Consider the following 26,563-nt stretch of genomic DNA (forward strand, 5'->3'; position numbering starts at 1 on the left):
TCAGAATTAGCAAAATCACAAAGGATAAAAGTAACAGGCTGGCTGCCATGGTAACAACTCAAACCCAATTTAGTGTATGCATGCTATGACTAGCCTGAAGTTCATGGGGAGCGTGCGACATTGCTCTGACATTTTGGAACCAAGTGGATTTAAAAATCTACCTACTCAGTTATTTGGTATACATTATTTCAAGAGGTGCCACTGTAAAATATAAGTAGAATTAAGAGAATAGAAACTCTGTGTGCACCTCTGCTTCACCTCAAGCAATGGTATTAATTACTTTTTCTGCAAGCTTCCTGCTGCACAGAGACCTTGATGTGAAAAAATGACTGTTTACTTTGTTGCTTTTATGATAAAATAGAGATGTAATAACTAGTTTCACTAAGTTTTTGTAATAAAAACTGTGACAGATGAGTACAGGAATCATCAATTAGCCACAATTCCATCTAGATGCTTTATTGGTACAATGCTCTATTCATGAAAGCACCTGCCAGATGCTTCAGAATATCACTGTACATTGCAGTGTAACAGAAACTTTGCTGCTGCAATATTCAAATTTCCAAAAATAAAGCTAAGCATCAAGCACTTCACACTGAAAGATGACATCCAGTAATTTGGCCACAGAAAAATGCAATGGCTTAAAAATATGTTCTCTGGTACCTTTACAGCTATTAAAAGCATTCAACTATTTCATCTGAAAATAGTTTAAGTTATGGCTATGCCTTTAAATAAACATACAAACCCCCGCTGGGCAGAAGGAAGAGAATTCTCATTTAGCTTAGCTGTCTAAATAGCCAAATCTTACTGGCAATGAATAATTTCTCTTTCTCAGCCTGCTCAATATGTGCACTAAGCAGAATGCTGCATAGGAACTGCTTCACTGTTTGGGAGGATTTTGGATGCAGAAGACAGATGAGAAATATCTATTTTAAATAAAAGAAAATGGTGTTTTCAGACAGGATGTATGTGAAATGTCTGCCAAATTAAATTCAAATTAACATCCTTAAAAATTAGAGTAAACAGGAAAGCACTAAAGGGACTTCGGACTTGACAACGGAAAACTACTTGGGTTCCCAAAACATCTATTTTAAAGTGTGACGCTCGTTGACCTACAGCCCTCTTTCTATAGCACAGAGAAGATGCAACAGTTGCATCTGCACTTCATTCCTCAGGTTTGTTCAGTGCAAGTGATCCAACAGCAACTGCTGAACAGCACAGCTATAGCAAAGCACCTGAGCAATGCTCTGTCTGGTACAGGGACATGTCAGAGTTACCTGTCCATAATCTATTTCCAGTGGGTAGAATTTTTTTGGATATTTAGTGAAGTTCTTTGAATGCCAAGAATTGCCAGTTTTCTCTTCATACAAATTCAGGAAGTGTTCAACGGCATCTTCTTTTGATGGCATCTGCTCCAGCTTGTTACTCCCGATTACAGTGCCCACGCGACCCCAAGATCTGAATACCCAGTATCTAGAGAAGTGAAATGTGACAAAGGAACAGACATAAGACACTCTGGCTCTAGATATCAGTCCAAATGAAACCGACCCTGCAAGAACCACGCGACTGCATGCGAATCCGCCATTTGCATACAATTAATTTTATGAAAGACAGTCCCTATCAGCAACTGCAGGAGAGCAACACAGGAGCCACCACAGAGCATATGTCCAAGGACTGGTGTAAAAAAAAAAAAAAAAAAACAAAAAAAAAAAAACAAAAAAAAACAAAATCAGTGTTAACACACCAGACCTACAACCCTGAGGATAAGTGTGCACAGCAGGAACAGAGAGGATAATATCTCAGTCTTAATGTTTTGCAAATAAAAATCTTCAGATTATTGGGGTCATATATTTGAAAAACAAACACCATGCATCTTTAAACCTGTGACTCAAAGTCCTGGAGTCCAGATTTTTAGAGACATCAAGTAATTCAAGTATTTGTTTGCATTACTGACACCACCTTGGGTGAGCTTCCATAGTATTTATAGGGATACAATCAACCTTTCCAATTCATCAGGCACAAAATGTAGGCAGAGATTCCTCCATGTACTGCATCACAGATCCAGTTACAAACCCCACATGCAAGAGCCAGCAATAAAAGCTTATTATGAAGATAGTAAAGTGTGATAAATCCAGAGCTGAACCAGGGTCATCACTGACAGACATTAGCTCCCCTTAATTTCTGTGCATCCCTTATGTGCTATGGGGAACAGTTTCACCTTAAAGAACCCTCTCCATTTCTTTATCTATTCAGTAACACAACCAGCTCTCCCATGCATTTGATGAGACTGGAAAGCTAAATACATGCTTGTCCCCTGACAATTTCAGTGCATTTTGTCAAGCCTCAGGGCACTCAATTCAGGACTACATGTGGCAGAATAACCAGAACCTGGTTTTGTTTCCCAAGCTTACAGCTCTGCAATTAGAAGACAAGAGTAAGTTTGAAAATATGGGAAAGATTCCCAAAATCACAGACTTTACACGTGGGGTCTTGATGTTAGACCAGAGGAACCTTCACCAAATTCTGCTTCTGTACTTTCAAGGGCAAGAGCACTGTGGCCCTCCTGTGAGCCAATTAACCCAGACTCCAACCATACGTGCCTTGCTTATCCCAGGATGCAGGAATGAGCACTACCAGAAGCAATTCTGCAAACTTACTCACCTCCCAACTTAAACTTTGTCAACACCACAAAGAAATGTCTCCATGCGGAGCAGAGATCTCCCCGGGGGTGGTTTGTTGTTTGGTTGTTTTGTGGGTTTTGTGTTTGGCTTTTTTTAGATAAATATATCTATTCATATCTCCTCACAAAGACATTTTACTCATACTTTGATTTTGTAGATGCCAAAACCCCGGTATTTATTGGAAAAAAGTGAACAAAAGTATTTCTAGTCAAAACTAAACTCACCTGTTCTCTCTGTCATCCTCTAGCAGTTGCAGTTTGTAATAGGAATTTGTTCCTTTCACAATATCTACTAGGCCCAGGGTTGCACTGAAAATCTTTCCACCTTTTTCAAAGACATGAGCAGAATCCTCCAAACCTACAGAGAAGAAACAAATTAGAACACAGAGAAGGTTACCATTGTAGGTCTCCTTCCTACATTTGTGCTTACCCAAACATTTTATGAAGTAGTGTGGATCTTAACAAAAATACCACAAAACCAGTAACTACGTGCTCATAAATTGTGTGCATGCACCTTTAGACACACTGGAGCGAACATCAATCCTAACTAGAGAACAAAAAAATTGTAACTTTTGATAAAGGACTATCTAAAATCTAGTATTTAACAGTGCGTGCCTGGCTGAAGGAATTCTCAAGAGAGATACAGCTCTGCAGGTGTCACGTTAGCAAGTGGACTGAAAACCCAAAGGCTAGCCTTGGATGCAGTATGAATTCTCAGAACATCATCTGTGCACCACAGGTTTGGAGAGTAGCATCAGCTGCCCCCTGGAGAGTCTGGGGGCAGATGCTCATGCCAGACCTGTGGCTCTGCTGGCTGAGCCTTTATTCACCCCACTGACAGATGCTCCTGAAGTTGACCAAGGTGCATGCCTTAGTTGAAGTGGTCCTTCTGAAAGCTGCACTAGAAAATCCTGGAATATCCAGCTTTGAATGTCAATCAATATCATTCCTTTGATAGCAAGAAAAAATGGTTAAAACGTTCATGTTCCTTTTATGCAACGCTTATCCTTTCACAGAAAAACATTTTGCAAACAATCCCACATCCTGAAGACTGTGTGTGGTGCAGGCGCAGCCATTGTTACCACTCACCAGAATCAGGATCTACTGCTGCTCCACCCTTAACTGTTAGCTTCATCTTCTTTTCAGACTTGCTAGGTCCTGCAAGGAAATAAGAGTTAATTTTTTTTTCCTAGGCAGGCAACACAGTCTGACTTAAATCAGCATTTAAATTCTCAGTTTGCATAATTATCACCCTAAGGAGACTTCAAATTGGATTCCCAATATATGACTTCAATGGCTTTCTTAACCTGGCTTTAGCAGCCAATTCATAGCCCCCACGCCGCCAATTAAATGAAACAGATATAACCTGGGGAGATCTTATCTCCTTCCTCCCGGCCCCAAGGGGTGGGCCATATCATTTTTTTCACCTGGACAGCAGACAAAAGTCACATTTGTGGCTGTGTTTAAGTGGGATTTAAAAACCTCACAGGGCATGGGAGGTGTTCAGGTCCCCTGGAGATGCTACTGCTGTGACAGAGTCTGGCAATAAACATACCCAATTGTATGACAGAAACCTATGCTTGGAGGACATGGACAAGAACAGGGTCTGAAGACAGGCAAGCATATCTGATGGTTTTGTTCACTGTTCAGCATTAATTATGCAAGCTCGCTATGGCACTGGTGAGGAATGCCACTGGTATTGGCTATTTTTCCTCCTCTGTTAAAAACTGTTATGTTCTAAATCAAGTAGAACAAAGACCAATTGCTCTGGACCCCATATTTTCTCACTTGCTAACACCCCTTGGGAGTCACGGTAGTGTCTATCACATCTTGGTACCCCAGCAACTCCTTCGAGCTGCAACACTGACCCAAACTTGCAGAGAAGCTGAGGTGTTATGAGGAAGAGTCTAGACGGATGTCAGGGAGCCTGGGCACATACAGCACAGGAGATCTCTGAAGCAAGACTGAACTAGGGGAAAAGACAGCCAGCTCAGGAGACAGCTTCATGTTTACTTAAAGGTAGTCTTGCCCTGAGGTCTCACTATTTAAATTTATTATGAGAAAAAGGGCAGAGAACTCAAGGAAAGGTCAAGAATAGACTATACCCAAGTTTGCTTTGTGCATGCACAGCATTGAGAAAACAATGCGGCGAAACAACCGCTTTGCTCTTCACCTTGTTCTTCTTTGACCTTCCCAGCACTCTTCGTACTTGGGGGCTTGCTGCACTTCCCATCCACGGCCATTTCCTCATGCTCCATTTTCACCTCCGCACCCCAAGGTGAAAGTGCATGGAGAGACACAAGCTCCTGGAAGTCCTTGCTGGAGGATTTCACATCCTGAAGAAACTCCTCTGAGACCACACGGACTTTGGCCTCCTTCACTTCTTCCATCTTCTTGCTCATTTTCTCCACATCCTCTGCAGAGGCAGGGTGGGAAATGGAGAAAAAAAAAGCATCAGTGATGTTTCAGACTTTAGCCCCTCCCTCTGGCCACGATTCAGGGCTTTGTAATGCTTCGCGGAAACACAATTCCACCACAATTTGGATTCACCATATTCTTTGGAGACCAAAATCCCCATTGGCTCAAAGCTGCAGCATGGGCTAGAGCAGGAACACTCCTGTTTTACCTGGCTGGTCCAGCTCTCCCCTTCCCAGAGCCGGGCTGGGGCTGTACAGTCCCTCTTGGACCTCCTGGCAGGTGGTAGCAGATCTCCTACTTCAGCAGCCAGTTTGCACCTTGACTCCAACAGGGAGCAAGAGCAGACCCTAAGTTGCTAGCAGAGAAAACTGCCCTCAGGCACTCACAGTCAGCTCTGCAGCTTCTCCAAGGCAAGCACAGATACAGTCCCCAGCACCCATCACCTCAACAAGGGTGGCTTGCACACCACCACGGTCTGCACATAGACCAGAGCTCCAGCTGCTACAGACCCAACAAAGCCTTACGGCACAACCTGCAGGGTTAACGTGCTAGGTAAGTAAAAATCAAACAGCACACATCTGTCTTTACTTTTCCAAGCATGCTGAGGCCACGTGCGCACACAACACATTATTCCTAATCCAAACACCGATCTCCAAACAGCTCCGAGGACACTCGTCCTCTGTAATCTGCTCAGCTCTGTTACCAGCACTACCAGTAACCACGGCACGGCTGCTCACTCTGTGTGCTGATGCACAGGGTAGCCTTGTTAGCTGTTGTCGTCATCTTTCCTCCCAGGTCCTCCACAATGCTCTTCACCTCCTCCTTGTTCTTTGACAGTTTTCCAAGAACCAGGATCTTCATGTTGGTCAGTGGTTTGTCTAGGGGTTCAGAAATAACACAGCATGTTAGCAACAGGCACAGAGCCCCCCAGACAAATAACAAGCACAAAGGGACAGCATCCCCCACAGTCAGTATAATCAGCCCAGCTGGCTGGGAGACAAGGGTCCAAAAACAGGTCTGACCTGTGCTAAGCAAGTGGGAGGAAGCTCCCCTTCACCTAGGAAAGGCAACAAAGCTCAACACCTGTCAACAAACAGAAGGGATGAAAGGCAGGGAAGATGGATATGTAGGCACATTATTTGCCTGCCTTTTTTTTTAAATGGAAAAAAAAAAAAAAAAAAAATCAGTCTTCTTCAGCACTGTGCTACTGGAAGACTGTGCTCTGCTTTCCTATTCTTTTGATGCCTGGACAGCATGGGAGAAACTCACTATAACATGAAAGCTCCTGCCTCTTCAAAACAAAATCTGCTTTTGAGAGGCTGGAGAAAGACGATTGTCTCTCAAGCAACAGTGTTCCTACATTACAGTACATTAGATTCTTGACCTTATAGACAGCACAAGGTTGTATCACGCGAACCCATAACAAGTCAGGAAACAAGCCAGGAGCAAACTGCTAACCATCTGAGGCTCCATCACATCATTGTGTTAACGCTCTGCAATGCAGGTGGGTCCAGGACATGGCAAGTGCCTAAGAGTATATCTGCACTGCTAAAGATAAATGCTATTAACTCTGGTTGACCAACTGAGGGTTTTGTTTCCTCTCCTCCCCTCAACTCAGATTAGTTAGGTTGCTTAGCAAACAAAACAACCTGGCTTTAATTCTGGTCAATGTTTTGACTTTACTTTCAGGGCACGCTGGGGCTGGAATCAACTTGCCAATCAGAACCAAGACCTGGGTTCCTTTGTCCTCATTGCTAAAATAACACGATCTGGCTAAAATTAGCTTTGCAGAATTGCTCCTCCCCTTTTCACCAAGTAACAATAATCCCCTGCTCCCAAAACTATCGCCAAGGCTAACAAGGCTGAATAAGAAAGAAGTCAGCATAGCTCTTAGAGGACAGGCTATATCACCAAAGCATGCAATTCATTCCTACAGCCTACAGGGAATTTCTGGTGTCCAACCTTTTGCCAGTTTGTGGGCTGGAGACAGGACGTTAATTTTGCATAAGGGGAGTCAGTGATTCGTAAAGCTAAATCCCAATGTAGGATTTAAAAAAACAAAACCAAAAAAACCTCTTGCCCTTAAAACCTAACACAATATGGAATATCTGGCATTATGGAGGTCCCTGGACGTTCCCCAAGAAACCAAGCAAGAAGGCATTTCACAGCAGGTCTCCCTTGGGACACACTTTGCAAGACTGGCACTTAAGTTTCTGATACATTGCAAACACATCATTTCCTCGCCATCAACAAATACCCAAAATGATTTGTTAGAAAACAACCAGGACCTCAAGCCCATGTCCTCAGGCAACCTGCCATATCAGGGTCTACCTGCGCTAGGAAGATGAAGCACATGAGACTCTGCTATGCGTTTTTTTACCAGGAGAGCTCTGACATGCTTGGGGGCAGGAGAACAGCACACGCATTCAGGGTGGTGTGTTCATCTGGCTGGGAATGGCATTACACACCATCCTGAACTCCACTGACCCATGCCCAGCCAGCTGCTTACCTCTGGGTGCGGACACAGTCTCTGCCAAAGGAGCAGATGAGGAGGGAGGAGGCACAGAGTTCACAGTCGCAGCATCTGGAGGGAATACCCTGTCCTGCTTCTTACACTTAAATTTCTTCAGGTAAGGAATTTCCCGAAACTCCTGTGGGATGGAAGTGTAAGGAGAGTTTAAAAACAACAAATACTATTATAAGATTTAAAGGCTCAGTTGAGCACTGGCCAGATGTTGGCATATACTGCACGTCTTGGAAAGGATTTCCAAGACATTCATACTAAGGTAGGCAAATACCCACTTTACTGACTGGGAAAACAAAGCTAGAAGAGGGTAAATGATGGGTTTCAAATCAAATCAGCAACATATCTTTCAATCTGGAAAATATATGATTTAGTTATGCATTAGCTGCCTACCCCTGGAGGGATGTAGCTGTGACAGGACTTCCCCACTGTCACAGCTGCTCAGCACTGCAGCACGCTCTGCTCTCTGGCATCCAACACTGATTGCTGCTTATTCAATCTCCTTACAAGAGGCAACACCAGTTAAGAAACGTGCTTCAGATCATCAAATTTGCAGTAAACACCCACCTTTGGGATTACCCAGTCCTTCCTGTTGGGAGTCTGCGTTTTAGCAACACACTTAGTCCAGGCAGTAATATCCCCTGAACAGTAGTATGCGTCACTCTTGAACACAAACTGCCCCTTACACTCCTCGCAGGGAAGAAGAGCTCCAAACGCCATCCCATCTGCTACTCGGTCCAAAATCTAAAGCAACAAAGAATACAAAACAGGTCATGGCAGAGGAAGCTGGAAACCCACACGCTACATTACACTGGGCTGCACAAGAAAACTACTGTCAGGCTGCTGGCACGCAGACATAGACGTTTCCAGTGCTTGTCATGCATACACTGCACTGTAAGCCAAGACTCTGACCAGCGCTGATTGATTTATGACCCCTGAAAGACGTTGACACCAAGTTTCCCCGGTCACACCATATCTGCTCACACCCACGGCTCGCAGTCTCTCCTGTCCAGCTTTGACACTCAGGTGAGCATACCTACCGCACAGCACCTGACCAGGCAGCCGTGCTGGAACAGCCGAGGAGGAGATGTGAGCTACTGCATCTGAGCACATGAGTAGGTAGGTGGGAATGTAGGCTCAGACAAGTCCCTGTTTTCCTGCCTAGAGAGTATTTCTTGACCATTTTGGGTCTAGACACTTCCCACATCCCAGCCCACACTCCTTACAAAGAATCTTAATAAATACAAATACTGAAAGTGATGTGTGGCTCTGAAAAAGAGACTTTCACAAGTTACAGAGACTGAAAACTGACTGTTTTTAGAAAAGATACCAGGAAAGAATTTGTGCAGGTTTTGCTTCTTTTGGCGTAATTTAACAGTTGAGGGAGGCAGTGTGAAGCGCCTTGACTAACCTGCTCTTGGAGAGCCAGCAACAAAAAAACCCCCCAAAACATGGACCAGTTTGGGCATAGCAGAATAAAGGCACATCACCGAGACTTAACACGTAGAATTCAGTATCACACGCCACAACACAGACCTTCACAAGCAAGCATAACAGCAATATCATCAGAGTCCTGGGACAGAAGTCCCAGGACTTCGCACTGAATTTCTTTCTGAAGTGTTATGTTAGGAACCTGCTTCAGACTTGTGGACCTTGCAGCAATATTGGTTCGGGTCGGCTTCAGTGATTCAAAGACCCAGCACGCCTGCAAAGCAACTACAGACCAACTCACCGCATTCTCCCCTGAAGGAACTTCCTGCTTGTTGGCGATCAGCAGCTCTTTCAGGTCATTAGTGGAGCAGACCTTCCTCAGCTCATCTTTGATGCCCCAGATCAGCTCTGTCTGCTCCTGTTGACAAAACTCAGCAGCTTAGCTACTTGCAATAGATTGCTTTCTAAGAACATTCCTGGAACTGCAGTATGTGGACAAAGTTTTGGCAAGCCTATGGTATCTTAAACACAGACGGTGAGATAAGAGCACCAAGAACCAGTAGCTTTACCAAAAGGGAGAGTCATGCATTTTACCCAAAAACCTAGAACAGGACTTTAAAGCCACATGCTTCAGATTCCAGTATGAATTCATGAGCACATTGCGGCTTCAGCAAATACTCTTCTCTTCTCAAGATTATATGCAGAAGGACATCCCTATGGGATTCTGTATAAACCAAGGCTTCTCTGTCATGTACACGTGAAGAAAGGCCACAGAGTAACTTTCACAGCACTACCCCACATAAGAAGGTACAAGCCATACTAACAAACAGCTTCCTTTTAGGTAGAGTGGAACCCACGTTTCTATCACAGTTCTACCCTTAGCAAGCAAGTATCACCTAACTAGTTGACACTGACAACAGCGGGGATGTAGCTGCATTTGAACTTTGCATTAAAAGAAAAATCAGAAATGCTGATCGGCACTGTTCTTTTAAGCTACCTAAGCAGAAGAAGAATTTCTACCAGATCAGTCACCTGCAGCAGTGCAGAGGAGCCTGTACATTCTTTTGGGCCTTTCTACAGAAGGTGAAAGGGTTACACAGCAAAGCAGCACCCTAAAATATCAGAGATAGTTTCTGAATGTTATTCACTGGCTACAGTCAAAAATCCAGTCTACCCCAGAAGAACTGGTTGACTGTGTTAAATGGTTTAATTTTCAGTATTAATGATCGTGCTTGATGAAATGCTGTTAAAAAGTATTAGAGAACCCAAAGTTAACCCTGATCTACAAATTGCCTTGATCCTTCCGAAACATCTGCACTGCAGCAGAAAAACCTTGACAATGTCTTGGCTAAGTTTTGTTGAAAATTAAGGTATTGCCACACAACAAAAAAGAAAACTTTTGTTCAAAGGCGGACACACCATTTTTCTATAGCTCCATTAAGACTTCAACTGCAGCAATAGCAGCTTGTTAATTTTTTCTTGAAAAGTACCTATGCCAAACTTTCAATAAATACAAAATTCCTGATGCTCTGTTGGGAATTATTCCCACACGATTCTAGAAAGTGAAAGGCATAAAGCTGTGATCTATCACACACTTTGTACCCAAGAACCAAACACGGCTCCCCAGAGGGTGAAAGAGATGTGATTTCTCATTAATCTAGTTCCGCATTTTACCTCTGTTTAATTTTTAAATGAGCTATTTATTGGTTTCCAAGCTCTTCTGCAACAGCGCTTGGGCTCAGAGCTTCAGCCACCACAACCAGATGATATAGGAAGGACCACAGAACCAACCTCCCTGAGAGAGAAGGTATTTAACGTAATCTATTTAAATCCAATAAGCACAAGTCCTAGAGAATTTCCTTCCTGTCTTTCAGGAGAAAGCAGCAGGGTGAATTGCCTTCAGCAAAGCCTTAGTGACAGGGCATCTCCTGTGCCAGGACACGAGGACCAGCTGTGCTGCGAGGACCTCTGCTTTGTCTGGGCACGAGGTACAGCCCCTCTCTAGGTGCCACAGCTCTTCGGTTAGTGCCTGACACTGCACTCTTCTAACGAAGGAGTTTTTAGGATGTGATCAGCTAAAACTCACCTTCAGCTGTTTTTCCTGCTTTGATTCTTTCTCTTTTTCTTTCTTCTGTTTCTTTTTCGCAGTCACATTTCCATCTACCTCTTCTCCTTTTCTCTTTCTAATAGAGAAAACCAAACCAAAACACACACACATGAAAGGAAGTTATTTAAATGCCTGTCCAGCAGTCCCCAGAGCTCAGTTTACTGACTGCTGATATCTGCAGAGGCTTGAATATCCTCAGTTTTGGCAGGCGAACCCATTTTTCAAATTCCTCAGTGCTAGATCGTAGACACATACTTGGCTCTGCAACACTAGCTGCCTCAACCAGGTCATGTACACTTCGAGCTTTTCCACAGGGTAACTGTATGGTCTGGCAGAAGAGCACATGAAATACTGCAACATTTTCAGGCATATTCATCTACATCTGTATTAGTTACACCAAAGGCATACCTAAGAATCACTGAATATAAGTGTACGTCTCCAAATCTGAGGAGGTGTAGCAATGCAGGTTCAAAGACTATAGTGTCTTTCAGCTGAATCAACAGCTTGATTTTTCAGCTTAGACAGTCCATATTGAAATAAAGGGTAGCAAACGTGGTAACTTTAGTAAGCTAACACACTGGGGAAACGAGGTACTTCCCAGCTAGTTTCTCTTCAGACTGGAATTAAGTCACGTCTCTGAAATCAGACAGGAGGAAGTTTCTACTCGCAAAGTGCTCCCAGGCTGATAGTGGTTTTGTGATGTACTACTGTGCAGTTGTGTGTGAGGGAATTTATTGTTACTCGCTGGGGCCTTAGAGCTGTGCAGCGAAAAGTTACAGAAAACGCTGCTTGAGAAAGACTGCAAAGAAGAGGAAGCCAAATGAAAACTGGGGGATTTTGGCAGACTTCAGAATGACAAGAGACCGCAGAGGAAGATAATTTCTGTTTCCAGAGTCATGTCATCCCCTTGGTCTGCCTGGCTTCAAAATACATCAATATCAATAAATCAAATCAGTGTGTGTGCTCTCTTGAGGAAATAAAGGGAAAATTTGCCCCACTTGAGGCAGGATGAGCCTGCAACTTAAGGCAGAGCATGAACACAGCTTGGATCTTGCACTTCATTTTGACAGAGCTGCTATGGTTTTGAAACATCAGCCAGGTTTCTTTTTAAGAAAGCATCTGTCTTAACTTTATAAGCTGTGGCTGATGGTTAAGCTGTAAAGTTGACATTCTCTATTGCTCTCCTACTTATAATTTTAAACACTTCACTTTCTAGCACTTCGCTACTGTTAAGACTAAGACTGTATGACAGCTTATTAGCTATAAAACTGCAGGAGGATGTCAAAAGGTACTCTTCTCCCAAAGACTCACGCATAAGAGACCTGTAAGTTCTAGTAACTGTTCTGGCCCTAAAATTGGGCCAGGTTCTCATTTTATTTGCAGTGGCCACCACTAGCCTGTCATTAGCACCTCTGACCAAACCAGATTCAGAGCACTTTGCAAGTCTTTAAAAGGGGCTGGTTTTGCAAAAGAGCTCCGTCTTTCAGCTGTCCCCCTGCAAGGTCCCATCAGTCCAACTGGGGCTATGCTGTAAGGTGCACTGCCTTAGGCAGGGACAACAGCTGCCCTGTGCTACTAGCAATTGCTTGCATTTCTTGAGAAAAACTCCCGTATTGTTTTCTAAATCAGGCAAGCAGGAACCAGCATGGCAGGACTGGATACAGCACGCACCCAGCCATGCCTTCGAAAGTCCCCAGGCCGTGCAAGTCCCCTTTCTTCCCCGGCTGCAGCCCCTGCAAGGGGCAAGACCAGAGAATCCACTGGGCCCCACCACGAGGACAATGACATCTGTAAGTTTTAAGAGAGTCACAGGTACGCAACATAATCTGGGAAAAACGTATCGGCTTGAGTGCAAAGCGCTCTGCTGCACCTTCGCAAGCCAGAGGGCTTAATAATGCAAGAATTTAGGATGGGTGCCCAAACCCTGTGTATCTGCAGTGCCTCTCCCTCGGCAGGCTGACAGCCAGGCTGCCTCCAGCAAGCCAGCGCTCACTCCCATGCCGTAACTTGTCTCCCAGTCTCCAAAAGGAGGAAAGCCAGTCCACCAACTACTGGAAGGCGATCACCCTGCTGAGAGGCCCTTCGACCCAGGGAAAGCATCCAAATTCCAGCAGGGACTCACACTTTTGGCAGCTTTTCCTCAGAGTCAAGGGGACAGCGGGTTGCTCTCCCAGACAGTGATTACTGTACCTGTTCCGGTCACTTGAACAAACTGCAGAGTGGGAGGGATCATCCCAATTGCAGAGAGGCATAAAACTGTCAGTCACCACCTTATCTTTTGTCCCTGGCTATGCCCAAGGCTTAAAGCAAACTCTCATCATTTTCTACAGCCTGGAGAAGGGGATGGCAAAGCCAAATTCACCTCGCATCGTCCCAAACCAGCAAATTTTAGAACAATCAACAAAATACACACTCACTGACACACACATCGATTTTATCTTCCATTCTTGGGACCAAACACTCTGTGTTGCTAACAGCAGCTGGGTGCTACTGTGTATGCCCTTTCTCCTGCTGGGGAAGGGACAGACTTCCCACGTTCAACGGGTACGACCCAACAGCTTGCTTAGACAGACTGGTACTTCCCAGCCAACGTAAACCACTTCTTCTCACCTTCATGGAGAATACACAACTAAAAGATTTGTTTCAACTTTCTAGAAGATGAAGAGGCAGGTAAACTGTCCCACTCTAGCCTGGCCCTTCCTTACCACCTACTCTCCATTTCTCTATGTTCACCACCCCACTACAATGAAAATGAAGGGCGGAAAGGACAGTCACGGCAACCCTGGATAAAGCAAGCAGCCAACGCAGGGAGGAACAAGAAGTGCCCTTTTCTTCTCCTCGCCGTAAAGCACCACCAGATTGCTGCTGACCTGCGTACTTACCCTCCGCCTCAGGCAAGCCCTGCAGTTAATCCGGTACTGCATGACATCTCCAAAATGACATTTTGCTCCTGTCCTGGGCAGCAATTCTACCCAAACAAGTGAGGCAGAAAATACAGGAAAGTATTAAGCATGGAGCAGGAGGGTGAAACACATGCTACCAAAGTAGCACAGTCAAAGGGAGCTCGCAAGCTGCTACTGCATTTCCTACATCAGTACATGAGCGCTCTTTCCACAGAGAAGCTGCTGGCAAGGACACAAGATCCTCCTTCCCCAGGCCTGCAAAGTGCTGGCGCTCAGGCACGACAGCCCGTAGCCCAGGGGAGGGTCGGCATGTCTCACCCACAGCTGACCCAGGAAAGAAGCCAGGATCCTTGCAGGAAACCTTCCCATTTTTGCCCTTCAGAGGGAAGGGATTTTTCCAACCTATTCTCAGCAGTCCTGCTCAGCACCGCACTTCCCTCATCTGCAACAGGCACATCAGACCACTGCTCTTACAGAAAGGGCTGACAAGGCAGTCCCAAAGTCTGAGCTTCTCCTTGGAGCATGGGCTAGATATGCAGAAGCAGCACATGAATTTGGATGTGTCACGTCTGAATTGCAGAGACATCTGAGTCAAGATATAATTTGGACACAGTGCAATTAGAAATATCTTTAAAGATCATTTTGAGAATCTCACCTACAGCAGATACTGCAATATCATTTCTGCAAGATGCTGTAACTTCTGTCGTTAATTTCTGTTATCTGATTGAATGTACAAGATGAATTATCAGAGGCAACTGCATCTCATTCAAGCTTCTGGGGTGTTTTTCTTTTGGCTTCTCCAGAACTTCTGTGCTTTCTTGGCAGAAAATCACCAGGTAGGAAGCACACCACACCTCTCCACTCCTTCTGTTTATTTACACTCTCATTCATTCAGTTTGTTTGACAGACAACTATTTTTCCAATTGACCCTTAATACCCTCGGCTCAAGCACGCAGCCCAAACAGGAGAAGAAAGGTAGCGGAGTGTAAGAGCTGGCCAGCACCTTCACGGTTGAGGGGCTTGTTCATGCAGTGCTTGGAAAGCACGAAAGATGAGACGTCCTGCTGCTTTTCTGGCGCGAGGTTCTGGTTCACATTACCCTACATCACCAGTCTAAGCTTTTTTCCACTGCAATTCTAGGCTTTTATTTACACAGTGACTTGGCAAACTACTCTGTGGCTTATCTTTACAAAGCCTTCATATTTTCTATCGCATCCCAGAAGTGGCCCAGAAAAGCAGAGTCAGGGCAGACAAGAGAAACACTTACACAGTCAAATCTCTAGAGCTTTGCTGAAGACTTGGGAGAAAACTACAAATAACCCTATTAAACTCACACACTGTTCTAGGACAAAGTGGAACACTCACCTCGGTACAAAAAGCAAAGGACTACCTGAAAAGCTGCAAGCGCATTAAAACACTGTACTTGTACTCACACCTGGCAACACACACAGAGGTAAAATGCCTGTGTGAAAAGATGGCAGGCTGCCGGGCAGACGCAGACAGCTCATCTCAGCCTCCAGTGGTTCAGCCAAGTGAGGTGAACAGTGCGGAACCTGATGGGGCTCCGGCAGGAGCACCCAGTCCGGCGGCACTGCAGGACCCTCCCCACAGCATCCGCACCACTGCTGAATGCTTCTGGAGCAACTGCTTGCCAACCAAGAATAAAGCATGGAAGTTGCAGCCTCTTAACAACACATACATCAGTTTATGCACGCTCCGCTCTGTTACCTCTGGCCAAGGATGACGTTCACGTACACGCCAGGCTCTGAACAGTACGCCACACCCATCAGCCACATATCTGGAGGACCAATACTGACAGAGACTGCACAGATTTGACTTGGCTACAGCTTCTCAAAATCCAACATCAGTCTCACTGGACAGTTTCATGGTCAATCCTTGCAAAAGTAAAGCTGAATTCAGTCTACAAAGTACACAGGGAAGCCAACCGTTTTACAAGAAGATCTCTCCTATTTCTAGGACCCAGAGACACCTTATGTTCCTTCCTCCATGGGGACAATGCAAGGCTGGCTTGTGTTATGAAGCATGACTCCAGGCAAAGCCACTTTGAAAACAAACAACAAAAGCCTTCGTTAACAGAGAAAGATTGACCAAACCTAGCAAGTCACCTGGAAGTGCTTCTCTGTCAGTACAAGTTCTGTCAAGAGCCTCCACTAAAAAATTCAATGCGAGGCAATGAAATTTCAGATGTACCATAAAAGATTTAGCAAACAAAAGCATCCAAGTGTAAGCACTACGCAGCCAATAAACACCATTATCAGATTCGGTGCCTGTCACAGATCCCCAGCTCATAGATAAGAGATGTCAAATCAATTCTCTAACAAGTGGTTAGAGCAGAGAAACCATCACTGATAACAGCATCACACAAGGAGGCACAGAGCCCAGTATCCATTTGTATTAAGCATGCATTATTTTATGGTTGAAAGCCCCACATCAGTCCTCCAAGTCACAGCTGCTGGTCTCTGCATTTTCTCAAGGCAGTCACAGGGGGCAAGTGGACTGTACGCTTCCAGGGACAGGGAATTTGTCTGTTGTCATCTGCCTAAGGTCACAGGAAGGACCAAACCCTCCTGCGACCAATATTCTTTTAACAGAGACAACAATGTCACAAAACATTTACCATGGATGTATTTGAAGGCAAGCAATGGCTCCTCTAGTCAACGCAATTTCTTACATTGCTCACGTACCCTTCACTCTTGGTAGCCGGGAGCTGCTTCTTAAGAGTTTCTTTATCTTCAGCTTTCAAGATGCTGAAGCCCAGGAGCTGGGTGGCCCCATATGCCGGGAGGAAACCCAGCTCTGCTCGGCGGCTCACAAAGCAGTCCGGATGGTACCAGTTATCTATCATTCCCAGCTGCGGCTTTTCAGGATGCACCATCTTCTTGGAAATCCGAATCTGGCCCTGAGGTAGATTAAAGTGACAGAAGAGCAATTGTTAGGCCATTCTGGCTAGAGCAGGATGGTAATAACTTACCGACATGCTTCCCCTTGAACACCCGTAAAATAGCAACAGTTCCTTTATCAAAGCCTGCAACTTTTGTTCAAGCCCTTTCACTACAGCTCCTCTGTTCTCTTCAGTACTCTTTCTAGGTCAAAACCCCCAGCTTTTTAGGTAGTTTTCTGTTCAAAAACCACTCAAAACTGGTAATCCTGCAGTCTTTACTTCAACTCCCAGTAAGCTTGAACAAGCAAAACTCACATGACCAAACCCCATGTAGGCAACTCTAAAAATTAACTTTATGTCCCTACCACTCAAGCATCAGTGCTAATACGATGTCACCCTGTCTTACTGCAAGTTACTTTGCAGATGCCCAACAAGTAGTTGTTTTAGGTGCTTTTAGGCTGCAATACTTCATGCTCCAACAAGCAAATGTCTACACAAGTCGCCAATGTTTCTGCAGATACAAGCATACCAGCACTGGTGTTTGGCCCTTGCCAACTTTACCCAACTGGCAGGTCTATTCACATCTATCAGAGGCTCACAACTCCCATTCTGCCAACTGTCTTTAAAAGCAGAACACCAAGACGTGTTAAACCACAGGGCCGCATCATTAGTCAGCTGCATCACTGTTTTTCTCTGCTTTCATGGAGTTAATGTGGATACACTGCACACAAACCGAGCTGGTCTGGCTGAGGAGGAGGAAGAGGCCAACACCTTTGCAGTGCTGCACCAAGCAGGAAAAGCTGCAGTTAGCAGTGGCTTTCTTGCTACGGAAATGCTAGCGAGCCACGTTCCCTCCTGCTCTAAAACCCAAGAGAAAGGAAGCATCAGCAGGTTTGAAGGCCAGGCTACAACGCCTGAGGGATGCCTTTACTGTCAGCTGTCCAGGACGCAGCTGCTCCTCAGACACAGAAATGCAGCTCTGCGAGTGCTTTCCACATGCAGGACAGACAGGAAGCAATTATAAAAGTCACTGTTTGAATTGGAACTGGTGGGAGAAAAGACAAGAGATGGAGAACTAAGAACGGCTTTTTACCTTTTCTATTTTCTGTTCACAGCCTTTGCAAGTACTTCTGTTAGACTTGGCATATTCTGCAGCAAAGTCGTTCAGGCTCTTCTCAGCCTTGCCACCTCCTTCCTGTTCCCCTCCTTTTCCTGGAGAACAAAGCAAATACAGAGTTCAGCTTTAAGAGGCATTCTCCTATTTTCTTATTCTCTGCCTCAGATTGTTAGCAGTCTGGATTAATAAACCTCTGTGTTCCAGCAACTCATCTGTCAAGAATTTGAATACAGAGCAAGATAAGCAGTCCATGCTCAAAAGCGCTTTTAAAATAGAAAGAGTTCTTTAAACGGCCAAATAGCAATTGTACAGGATTGCTTATTTAATGATTTTAAAAGACTTTCAAAGGTACACAGAGCTGACCCTTTTTACCCCTTTCCTGAAAGCAGTGTAAAATGAGATCTTACTGGAGAGCTGACTGTAACAGGAGTCACAAATAGCTCTGCTTCAAAGCAGAACTCCTCTTCCCAACTGCTAGTGTCCTTTTATTTTTTTGTATTACTACATTTCAACAGGCAAACATCAACCTAAAACTTCCCAGCATCCTTGGTTTACGCAGAGACGTGGTGAGTTTAGTCTGGTCTGTACTTAAGACCCTTCTCACTTGTTCCTCTGATTCACTAGTTCATGGTATAACAATTTCAAAGAGCCACCATAACCATACGCTGCAGTGAAGGTACCATTAAAACAACATACTACAACAACTTTTGTTAATATTGAAGAACTGAAAACAAAATACACCAATCATGGTAACAAGAAATATTTGGCAGTACATCTGCCAACTGACTTGGCTTTTTACCTTGTTGATTTTACATGCTGGATCATACTGCCAGTGTCCTAGCCCTGGAGTGCAGAGACGCCACAACAATTCTTCCGACACCACTTGCTGAAGGGACACGGCAATCAAATAACCATAACAGCAGCTTGACAAGAGGCAGCATGGTTCCAGCCAAACACCAAGAGACCTCTGCTTACCTCCTCCAGGGCCTCCAGTTTCAATGGCTTTCTTGATTTTTTCCTGATCTTCCCACCGGAGCTCAGGGAAGCCATCAATGTCTGCATGGGACACAATTCGAGCCCGCTTCCAGAAGCAGCTGTAGTGGTGCCAGTGAGGGACTTTGCCATCAAACATGGGTGACTAGGAAGAAAGCACATTAGGCCGAGATGAAGCAACTCGGACAGAATTAAGGAGAAAAAAAAAAAAGAAAAAAAAATCAAGATAAAAAGGACTATCTGGGTAAACACAAGTGATTTCTTTTTTTTTTTTTTTTTTTTAATTAAGAGATGGATACTATTTAGGACAAAGTCTAAGAAGAAAATCTAATATGACAGCCAAGCTGCTGGAGAGATGTCCGAAAGGGGATAAACGTGGAAGGAGCATTTACCTAGCTTAACCAGTTCATCACCCTGCTGCTTAGCCGTCTGTTTTACTCGAAACAAAAAGGTCATAGCATCAGCGTGGCTATACCAACCCTGAGCAGACAAGGAGAGACTTCTTCTCTGTGAGAATCAGACCATCTGCAGGCACGAGCACAGCAGAACAGAGGTTGTGGAAGAAGTAACACCAGTAGCAGCACGTGGCTCATCTGCTACAACCTCCTTTGAGACTGCTGCAGCACAAGAGGCTGCTGGCCTTGCTCTGCTGGACCTTCAAGTGCAATGCACAATCCCTTTGAGAGCCACTTCAAGCAAACTGCCCATGGCCAGGCACAAGACAGGAGGAGCAGCTCCAAGGACTGTGGCCTGAAGAAATTCCTGAGGGGGCTGCAGGCAGCAGAGGCAAAATTTAAGGGAAACACCAGAGCCCAATGAAGTCCTGCATCAGAACAGAAGCATCACCCCAGTCCTCCCCAAAGTGCAGCTCCCGAGTGCCCTGCCTTGCACCAGCCCCGTCATGGAAGTGTTCCTCCTGCTTATGACTCAAACACGTTAAGTACCAACCTGGCATCGTTCCAGCTACCCATCAGACAAAATAACCGTATAGTGGCTTGGCTCCAAGTAATGCACAGAAACAACTGCTGTACTAATAATACTCAGTGTTGTATAATTATTATTACCAATGATACAGAATTAATGACCTAGGAAAGCATTCTACATATCACTTACCAACAGGAGGGAGATCTCCAAGCTGAAAATAGCAGAGTTTCGTGCATGAGCAGGAAGGAGGAGGAAAGGGCTTTGAAGACCACAGCGTGGGACTAGGAAAGCTGGGAGCCCCAATTACAACTAACCATCAACCAAAACCGCAAGAGGACTTTTGTATTTCCAGCCGGACTCTTCCCACAAGCCAGCATTCGGGTTACCTGGTTACCCTCACAGTAGAACAGCCACACGACAGTCACTCTGGGGTTGCTCTCGACAAGGCTGGAAGTCACACGCAGCTCTGGCACTGAAAGTTGGTCACCCCTGAGCTCTGGGCTCACGTTTGGAGTTTTGCTGGAGGTCTCCTCATGGCTCTGTCTCTAACACAAAGGCTTTGGGGGCACAAGGCACTGGGGTGCATGGAATGGGGCAGAGCAGGCTCAATCTTTAAGACAACCATGCAGCGAGTAGATCTCCTCCGTTACATAGAGTTGCGCACCTGGAGCACGACTTCTCTCTGTGTGGGAAATGAAACTTCCAGGCAAGCTAGACCTTGTTTACACAACTTCCCTCAGCTCACCTATCTCTAGACCATAGTTTCCTAAACAAACTATGGAAAAAGGAGAGACCAATTTGCTTTCATATCGCACATGCAGGTAACAAAAGCTGCTCAGTTGCAGCTGGAAGCGAAAGTCAAAGCTGTGTCGGTCCTGCAGGATGTGGGTGCCCACCCTGTGCCAAACACCGAGCATCCCTCTGTCATTCAGAGCTCTTCACTTGAAAAACCAAAACAAAAGGGCTGTTGTAGTAGAAACCCAGCTAATAACTTGGTCTGAGCCGCCCTTTAATTTCTTCTGCACGATTTGCTAAAGACCTCCCATCGCAGAGGCTGCTCTGCAGGGGACTTCCCCAAGAGGAAATGAGGGGCCCCCGGGTGCTCTGGTCTGGTGAAATTCGGGCCCCGTGGGGTATGCTCAGCAGCAGGGTGTGAAAAGTGCTCTGCTGGCACAAAAACTGGCAATGGGGAAGAAAGAGGGAGCCCTTTGCAGAAGAGATCAAGCAAATTCAAGAGGGTGGGGGGGGTGGAAATTACAAGTGGTTGGTGTAAGACCAGCAGTTTGGCGAGACGGCTGGCTAACAGGCAGTGGCTCTGTGAGGGGTCCCAGCTGTCCCCCTCCACTTGCCCCCAGGAGATGGCTCAATAAACCCGACCCTACAAAACCAACCTCACTCCCTGAACTAAGGCGTGCCTCGGTCCCACAGGACCCTGTGCGGAGGACGACCAACCTGCCTCGCATCAGCTTAAAGTGCCGGGAAAGACAGCGAAGGATAACAAGTGTGAGGGATACCGGAGAAGCAGCAGCTGGAGCAGAGGAGGAGGAGGAGCGGAGGAGAGCAGCCACCTCCAGCGAGCGACTGAGGGCAGCAGGAGAAACAAAAGAAAAAAGGCAGCAGGAACACGTGCGAGCAAAGGCTGCAGCTTGGCACCGCACGATTAAAAACGTCGTTCCCAGGGGAGGGAGGGAACAAAAGCGGAGGCAGGTTATTTCCCCTCCGGGGAACCAGCCCCTGCCTCCAACCTGGGCAGACCTGGCCAGCCCTGCCCCCCCCCCCCCCCCAGCCGGGCGTCCCCTCAGGGGGAGCCAACCCCCCCCTCCGCCCCAGCAGCCCGGGGCTAAGGGCGACCGGGCTCTTCCTCGCCCCTCTCAGGCGCAGCCTCTGCCAGGGGGCTCAAGCCGCTCTCGGCTGCGCAGGCTGGCCCAGAAATTGCTCCTCAAGCGGCTGGGAACCACAGCACCCATCTGCAGGGGCTCTGCTCTAGCGTTCGCATCCCACGTCCTCGCTAGTCTGCCATAAAGATACATCCACGCATTTGCTTATCTTTCACAAGACTCGGCAACAGCCCCGCTGTCCGCCAGAACGCTGCGGGTGCCTTTTCACCTCCCTTGCCTAGGGAGAGGCCAAGGCCCACAGCCTGGGCAGGCAGCTCTCCGTCCTTCCCGAGCAAACCCCCACCTCCCGGGAGAGCCGCGTTTGCCTCCCCTGCAGAGAGACCGATTCCGCCCCTCCATCCTCGCACGACAGGGTGCCGAAACAGCAGCGCAGGTCTGTGCTCAATCCCCAGCCCTCCCAACACCAGACGGGGCCCTCCTCTTCATTTTGAAAGGAAGCCGAGCAAGCCTTTTCCATCGCCCAAAAGGCAAAATAACCTGAGGACGGCTGACGGCAAAACACGCCTTCGCGTTCAGTTTGCTAATTGCGGTTCAGCTCTCCGTTTCACGTCTGCAATGTACCACTCGGCTCTGTAAAAACACCCCTCTACTGCTGCCAGCCGAAGCCTGACCGCTGACCCCACAGCTCCCCGTGCCGTAAGGGGAAACGGAGGGGAAAACGCTGGTCTGCGCACGACCTCCAACGCGCTTCGGGTCTCGGTTCTTCCGTCTCGTATGCAAAGCACGCACCAAACCCAGACCTTCCCGGACCCGGCACAAAACACGCCAAGCGACAGACGCTTCTCAGGGCACAGAAAAGTCGAGCCACGCAACACGCCTCCCCCTCTACGCCCACCTCCCGCTCCCCCGCAGGACAACAAAGAGCCTCTGCCAGCGCCCCCGAGCCGACCCCTCCGCCTCTGCAATCCTCCGCTAAGGCACTTAGCGGTGAACTTTGCACCGCTTCACCTCCGGGCGCCTTTACAGCCCCGGCTGCCGACGGCGGCAGCTCCCACCCGACCGCCCCGGGGGCGGGAGGGCGGCGGGCAGGGGCGCCGCGGGGACCGGCGCTGCAGCGGAGACCGCGGGCAGCGGCGGGCCAGGGCGCCTCTGCTAAAAATAGGCTGCGCTCGGCTCCCGCGGCGGCGGAAGGAGGCCCGGCCGAGCGGCTCCGCACCGCCGCGGCGGGCGCAGGGAGCGGAGCCCCGGCCTGGCCCCGGCGCGGAGCCGAGCGGTCAGCCCGCCCGCCCGCCCGCCCGCGCCCCGCCACGCGGTACCTGCACCATGAGGGCCAGGCGCAGCGAGTCCTTGGCGATGCTCTCGCCGCATTTCTTGCAGGAAGCGCGGCCGCTCTTGGCGTACTCCGCCCGGTACAGCTTCTCCGCCGGCTCCGCCATCGCCGCCGCGGAGCCGCCCCACGCCGCGCACCCACCGCCCCGCGCTCCCCGCTCCCTCCCGCCCGCCCGCGGGAGCGCTAGCCGAGCGCCGAGCGCCCACTGCCGCCTCAACGGCGGGCCGGATCTGCCGCTCGGGGATCGATTCGGCGCGCCTGGCGGCGCCTGGAACGTTCCGGTTTGCTACAGTGTATCAATGGGGGGGTGGGGAGCGGGGCGGCGGGTCACGTGGCGGCGGGGACGCGCTGCCCGGGGACACCCGGGAGAGGCCGGTCCCGGTCCCCGCCGCGACCCTTCGCCTCCCGTCCCGGCAGCGGCCCGGGAGGGGAGGGGGCGGCCGGTTGGTTCCCCGGCCCGTACGGGTGTCCCCTTCCCCGTAGAAGGTCCCGCGAGAAGTTAACTCGGTAACAAGAACGGGGGGGGGGGGGTGCGGAACGGTAACCGGCTTCTCCCGGTGCCGCTCCCGCCGCGCCCCTCGGCCTGAGCTCTGCGGGCCCGGCAGGTCATCCCGTACAGCTGCACGGACGGCCGCGAGCTCCCGGAGCCGAGGAAAGGGCTTTAATTAACGCCGAGCAAACGTTTAATTAACGCCGCCTCCCGTCCCGCTGTCTGTGTCTGTCTGCCCGCGGGCGTTTTGTGTCCAGACGCGCCGGTGCCTGAAGTAGCCGCTCCGGCCGGGGCCGGGCCCGCCGAAGGCAGGCTGCCCAGGCGGTGGGAGAAGGCGTGCTTAGCGGCTGTCCCTCAGCCAAACACGGGACAGACGGCTTCGCCCCCAGGCCCGAGTTCCTTCCACAGTGTGGGGGCTGAAGGCAGCAAAAAAGAGCTCTTCGGCGAGTTAAATCTCGGCTTTTTCTCTTGCAGGAGGCAACAGCCTCTCGTATCAGCAGAGGGCGTTGCGTTGGTTCTGCAGCTTCGCTGGAGAAAGGACGAGGAGGGCACTGAAGTTACGCCAAACCCTTGCCACGTATTTGTCGTTAGTTTTGTACTGACTCTGGAATTGGGCTCCAGCTGAAGCAGGTTGTTCGGTCCCGGGTGGGCTTCAGACACCTCGCAGGCATCAGTCGGAGTTGCACACCGACATCTTGGCAAACCCGTATGGCCTGAGGTGTTAAGGCACCGCCGACCTTGTACTTTCCATCTCCCAGGTTGTCACACGTTTGCTATGAACGTACGCAGCGTTTGCCTTCGCGGTGAGCCCTCCAACAGCCTGCAGACTAGCAGTGTGCCGGGGATGAAAGGATGTATCCTGAATACATCACTACACGTTTGGGGATGGAGGAAGAAAAAAAAAAAAAAAAAAAAAAAATCTCCGTAAAGCACTAGATGGTGCTGCGTACACGCAGTCATATACAGGCGCTCGACACAGCGGGTCTTCGTTAGTTCTAATTGCTTCTTACAGAAGCTCTTGAACCAGACGCCAGCGGTGCAGAGGCAGATCAGCGCATTTAGTCTCACGCTGGAGAAAAGTGAAAGACCCGGAGAGCTCATCCAGATGATCTGAGCGGGAGCCAGGGGTGGTTGCTCCCCGTGCTGCCCGGCACGCCTGCCAGGGGCTTTGCCCGGTTTGAAGGTGACTAGCAGTGAAGTGTGGAGTTGCGTTCACCCATTTCAACAAACCTACTGCCACCGTGCTCCATCCAAGGTTTTCCAAGGGAAAAGCAAATTACATGTCAGCCAGGAGCTGACATAAGAAAGGTCAAGCAAGCAGTACTTGCTCTCCCAAATATTTCCCAGCTTCCCAAGATGTGTGGCTCAGGGATTTCCTGCATGCCATCATCCTGGGGGGAATTTTTCTTCCAAGAAATTGTCCAGTTTCTCTGAAAATACTCTTTTGTTTATATGGTATTTATTTATAGGGTTTGAGCAAAAGAGAAATGGCTTCTTGTTCGTGTTTCCTTGGCTGGGGCCATTTTCACTTCTAAAGAAAGGCAGCCCTGTTTAAATACCAAAGCGCTGTTCCACAACCTGCAGCCCAGAGACCAGCAGGGGATCTGTAAGAAATCATGAAGTAGTCTACAGAACCATACACAGACATTCACAGGCACGCAAGCATGAAAACAAGCAAAGAAAATGACAGTAACAAATGGCTGTTCAAAGTTCAGCGCAATTTTTTTTTGGTTGTGAATGCAAACCACTGAATTAATACTAAACAAAATGGGGTTTAGTGGATTTTCTTTTTTAAAAAGGGTAGGTGGTTCCTCTGTATGAATGAGCTCGAACTGCTTTAAAGGATCAGGCTCAAAGCTCTGGGTGCTTTACCTTTTCAACCTTACTTGAGAAGGTGTACAGGAGTTTGTATGGTTATAACCAGCCCGAGTCTTGCTTTGAAACAGGAAAGTCTACACAAAAAATGACATTGTTATGATTCTTTTTACTGCAATGTAATTTCGTCTGTAGGCAAAACATCATCCCGGTTTGTGGTGTTAGAGTTGCCAAATCGCGTTAATCCCTTTCATAAATCTATTGATCTCGACGGACCTGCCTTGCTCTGTGTCTTTGTTTCCCAAGTGTGGATCACAACACATCCCTTCCCCTCTCCCAGGGCAGTGGGAGTCCAGCGAGTTAGTGCTCACGCAGGGCCCTCGGTAATACAAACAGCGCCGAGGGTGCTAAGTTCTGTTACAAAACAGAGAATGCTCTGGTGGCAGCATCCGCAAGGCCACTTTCCTGGGGGACAATCCCTTTAAGTAAATCCAGTATTTCAAGAGCCCCGGTATTTGGCTGCTGGGTTTTACCAGAGGCTGCAGCAGGAGCAGGGGCAGTTAAAGAGGGAAAGATTTTTATGATCCCATACAGGCTGTCTACATCCTTGTCTAATAATATTTCCACCTCAGTGGACCGCTGACTTTTGGGATCTCGTTGGATGACAAGTGCTGCACAGACATGTGAGACCAGTGGTTTGTTTTTCCTCTCTGTTACCAGAGCAGAAGTCATGGGTTACAGCACCAAAATCCTTAGAGATAAGTTTTGTTTATCTCCAAATACTGACGCTGAGATGCCAAACTGGCTGCTGGTGCTTACAATGAGGTGCTTGCCAGGAAAAACCCATATGACACATGCAACCATAGACTCCCATAGCTCGCTGTGCTGCGGACAGGAGCGTAGGTGAGGAAGGGGATCTAATCAAAGGGTCTGATTTGCAGGCTTCGTCATAAATGTCAGTATATTTGGCATTTTTCTTAAAGCCTCTGTTTCTGGAGTCATGTGATTATATAGGAATCTCACTTACCTTTAGGATGCCGCCAGCTATTTCTGACCTCCAGAGGGAAAAACCCCCAAAACAGCAAAGAAGAAAA

General features: G+C 47.8%; 1 protein-coding gene across 1 annotated transcript in view; it reads right to left on the minus strand.

The window, feature by feature from the left end:
- Nucleotides 1-23,328, minus strand: part of PARP1 (poly(ADP-ribose) polymerase 1) — a 38,540-nt gene extending 15,212 nt beyond the window's left edge. Inside the window, exons 1-13 of the mRNA XM_049833631.1 lie at nucleotides 23,151-23,328; nucleotides 19,055-19,217; nucleotides 18,056-18,174; nucleotides 16,766-16,980; nucleotides 11,137-11,233; nucleotides 9,352-9,468; nucleotides 8,187-8,363; nucleotides 7,605-7,746; nucleotides 5,833-5,973; nucleotides 4,851-5,093; nucleotides 3,767-3,835; nucleotides 2,903-3,035; nucleotides 1,275-1,470 (exon numbers count right to left, since the gene is read on the minus strand). Of these exons, the coding sequence (XP_049689588.1) occupies nucleotides 1,275-1,470; nucleotides 2,903-3,035; nucleotides 3,767-3,835; nucleotides 4,851-5,093; nucleotides 5,833-5,973; nucleotides 7,605-7,746; nucleotides 8,187-8,363; nucleotides 9,352-9,468; nucleotides 11,137-11,233; nucleotides 16,766-16,980; nucleotides 18,056-18,174; nucleotides 19,055-19,217; nucleotides 23,151-23,270 (1,932 nt within the window). The 5' untranslated portion in view covers nucleotides 23,271-23,328. The remainder of the gene's footprint in view (nucleotides 1-1,274; nucleotides 1,471-2,902; nucleotides 3,036-3,766; nucleotides 3,836-4,850; nucleotides 5,094-5,832; nucleotides 5,974-7,604; nucleotides 7,747-8,186; nucleotides 8,364-9,351; nucleotides 9,469-11,136; nucleotides 11,234-16,765; nucleotides 16,981-18,055; nucleotides 18,175-19,054; nucleotides 19,218-23,150) is intronic.
- Between the last annotated feature and the right edge of the window lie 3,235 nt (nucleotides 23,329-26,563).

This window comes from Accipiter gentilis, chromosome 30, assembly GCF_929443795.1.
Source record: "Accipiter gentilis chromosome 30, bAccGen1.1, whole genome shotgun sequence".
Lineage (NCBI taxonomy): Eukaryota > Metazoa > Chordata > Aves > Accipitriformes > Accipitridae > Astur > Astur gentilis.